The 3,340-nt window shown below is 58.9% G+C and overlaps 1 protein-coding gene across 1 annotated transcript in view; it reads left to right on the top strand.

Moving 5' to 3' along the window:
- SPON2 (spondin 2) overlaps window positions 1-701 on the top strand; it is a 5,634-nt gene extending 4,933 nt beyond the window's left edge. Inside the window, exon 7 of the mRNA XM_023748073.1 lies at window positions 4-701. Within this exon, the coding sequence (XP_023603841.1) occupies window positions 4-124 (121 nt within the window). The 3' untranslated portion in view covers window positions 125-701. The remainder of the gene's footprint in view (window positions 1-3) is intronic.
- The last annotated feature ends 2,639 nt before the right edge of the window (window positions 702-3,340 follow it).

Here is a 3,340-nt window from a genome sequence, read left to right as displayed (position 1 = left end):
GTCTGTGCGGGAGCTGGGAGCCAAGACCAGGACTCGCTATGTCCGTGTGCAGCCTGCCAACCAGGGGGCGCCCTGCCCCGAGCTTGCAGAGGAGGCGGAGTGCGTCCCTGACAACTGTGTGTGAGCCCTGACCCGTGGCTGGCGGGCCCAGTCGCTTGGTTGGGACCACGCAGCGAGCAGGCCGAGCGCAGCTTCATCACCTCGGAGCCGCACTGCTGACCGACCGCTCTGCACAGACGTGCCCGCGGCCGGAGGGGACGTCGGGAACAGGCGTCTCCTTTCTGCAAGTTCTCCCTCGTGGCCCCCACACCCTAAGGTCCGTTCTTGTGGAGACTCACACGTCTGCTCTAGCTCACGTCCGGTGTGTGTACCACCCTGCGCCATGTTCCTCCGTGCAGAGGACGTGTGCACAATGCCTGGCCGGGTGCCCTGCAGGACAGCCGCCCACCCCAGGCCAGGGGCCGAGCCTCACGTGCTGCCTGTGAAACACCTCGGTCCTGGTGCCCAGGCGGCCGCTGGCACAGGAGCCCTGAACTCATGCCTGCTCCTCCGAGCAAGGCTGCCCCGGGCACTGGCTGCTCCTGGCATCCCAGCAGTGATGCTAGGGGAGATGAAGAAAGGGGGGCAGGCTGGGACACCGCACCTGGCATTGTCACATGACTGATCTGTGCACTTGAATAAAGACTATCTGTTTCCTGACATTGGTGGCCTGCACATCTGCAATCCCCTCCCCAGGCCACTGAGCACCAGGGCCCCACCTCACTGCTTACCTGCCCTGGCCCTTGTCTGAGGTTGGGGGTTCAAAACCTTGTGCTACCAGCAAGGATCCCTCAGGGACTCCCCAGTGAGCGGAGTGGAGGCTGGGCTGGGCCCTCAGAGGACGGCGGGAGATGGAGACACTTTCAGACCATTATTCCTCCCGCTTGGATTCCCGCAGGTCCCTCTCCCTCACCCATCCTGCAGCTACGGGCCTGGAGAGGGCTCCTCTCGCCCTAGGCAGGCTCCCCCTCCACGCCTTCAAGGACCCAGGGGCCATATTGCTAGCCTCTCAGGAACAGGGGGTTCAGCTCCCCCTTGACACAGCAAGTCCCTTTGGTCGCCAGGCCCCTGCCCCATCCCCCCACTCCCTGACAGGCCTTCCTCCATCCTCTGCGAACACTCCCCTCCTCCGCCCCATTCCTCTCTCCAGAACAGACTCAGATCCCCAAAGGCCACGCTGACCCTCGGCCTGGGGAGGAAGGAGTGAAAGCAGCTGCCTGTGACCATTTGCTAAAGGAGGGGGTGAAGGCCCAGCGAGGGCCTTAAACGCGCTCACGCCTGGAAGTGCTGCTAAACAGACTGGCAGCGGCCCTGAGAGGAGGCACTTTTCTGCAGCATGTTCTGGGCATGTAATCTTGGGGCTCCCCTCAGAGATGCTTCATGACAGCGCTCCCCAGGGAGGGGTACCAGGCAAGCTCCTCAGGGAGCCCAGGAGGAGCCGAGCCCTGTGTGCACAGCCCTGCACTCCAGCGAGGCCCCGTGCTGGGTCTGTCTGCTCACGGACACCCCCGCCCCTAGGAGCTGGCCTTGCAGGCTCCCAGCGAATGGCTATGGGGTGAAGGACATCCATGTGGTGACAGCCACACAGCACTGCTTGGGCACATGGCAGACACAGCAAATTCTTGCTGCATGAGCAGGGACTCCACTCTCTTCATCTGTTTTGCAGGAGTCCTGACACTGAGCACGTAAGATACCAGACAAAACGAGACGCCCTTTTAAAAAGATAACACCCTGATGAAGTGGTAGAAGGTACGGAATTCCTCCAAGGCCAAAACAGCAAGCAGCCACTGGGTAAGTGGTACGCGCAGGAGCCAGACCCCACCCTGGATGCCCTGCTGGCCTGGGATGTCCGAGGCTCTCATCTCACGGCACGCCCCCCCCCCCCCCCCCCAGTGTGGGAGCGAGCAAACAGCTGGCCTACAAGGGCACGGCCTCCCTTACACTGGGCTCTGCAGAGGAGAAAAAAATGGTCCCTGAAAATTCCTGAATGTCAGCCCGTGCTCACACAGGCATGAGATCTGAACACCCCTCGTTAAAAGTTTTGCTTGAAAATTCCTGGGCTGGTGACGCCCTGAGGCACCCGGAAGACATGAGCACAAGTCCTCCCTGGAGACCCTCCTGTGGATTCAGGACTCACAGAACCCCACTGGAACATGAACTCACAATCAAAGCGCACCGACACACAAGGAAGTCAGCAGGGCCCCCCTAAATCAGAGGAAACAGCCCACTACGGAGTCAGACCCACATTGCCCAGGTGCTGGGATCGTCATGGGGAGTACGTGACTGAGCACATGACTGTGATGCAGCCGGAGGGCAAACTTGAGGGAGTTCCATAGAACCAAGCACAGAGCCTGACCTGAACACACGGCTGCACACGCCAGTCCCATGACAGAGACCGGCAGGCGGTCTCCCAGGACCAGGTGCTACACATGGGGCGTGTACAGTCCCGTAAGGACATCACACGGTGGGGGGCAGGTACAGCCGTACAGACCCGTCGACACCCATGTCGCCTTGCCCTCCTTCCTGGGCAGGGGGAGAAGTGACAGTGTTATTTGGGGCCAGAACATTTACTGCTCATGTCAGATGCTCCAGACCCCAAAGTGTAGAACAACATGGAGGCGCCTTTGCAGATGCCACCTGGAGCCAACACCCTCAGGATGACCACCCTGGAGAGTGCCTAGAGCCTGCAGCCAACTTAGACAGAACCTTTGTCGTGCTGAGGCGGAGATTTGGGAGACAGACGATGGAAGTAAACAGTAAAGGAATCTTGCGTTACACAGTGCTCAGCTCTGGAGAAGAGGGGATGGAATACTTGCTGGTGGAGACGACGGTGCTGGTGCTGGTCCTGGTCCTGGTGGATAGTAGTGATGATGATGGTGGTGATGATGGTGATGATGATGGTGACAGTGGTGATGATGGTGGTGGTGGGATGACAGTGACAGTGGTGGTGGTGGTGATGACAGTGGTAGTGATATTGGTGATGACGGTGACAGTGGTGGTGATGGTGGTGGTGATGATGATGGTGACAGTGGTGATGATGATGGTGATGATGATGGTGACAGTGGTGGTGGTGATGACAGTGGTAGTGATATTGGTGATGATGGTGACAGTGGTGGTGATGGTGGTGGTGATGATGATGGTGACAGTGGTGATGATGATGGTGATGATGATGGTGACAGTGGTGGTGGTGATGATGGTGATGATGATGGTGACAGTGGTGGTGATGATGGTGGTGATGATGATGGTGAAGATAATGGTGGTGGTGTCAACTCTATTCACAACATTCAGTACAGGAAGGTTT

The sequence above is a fragment of the Myotis lucifugus genome, unplaced genomic scaffold (genome assembly GCF_000147115.1).
Source record: "Myotis lucifugus unplaced genomic scaffold, Myoluc2.0 scaffold_1118, whole genome shotgun sequence".
Taxonomy (NCBI): domain Eukaryota; kingdom Metazoa; phylum Chordata; class Mammalia; order Chiroptera; family Vespertilionidae; genus Myotis; species Myotis lucifugus.
The sequence above is the reverse complement of the archived record's forward strand: the minus strand, read 5'-3'. Positions and strand labels throughout refer to the sequence as shown.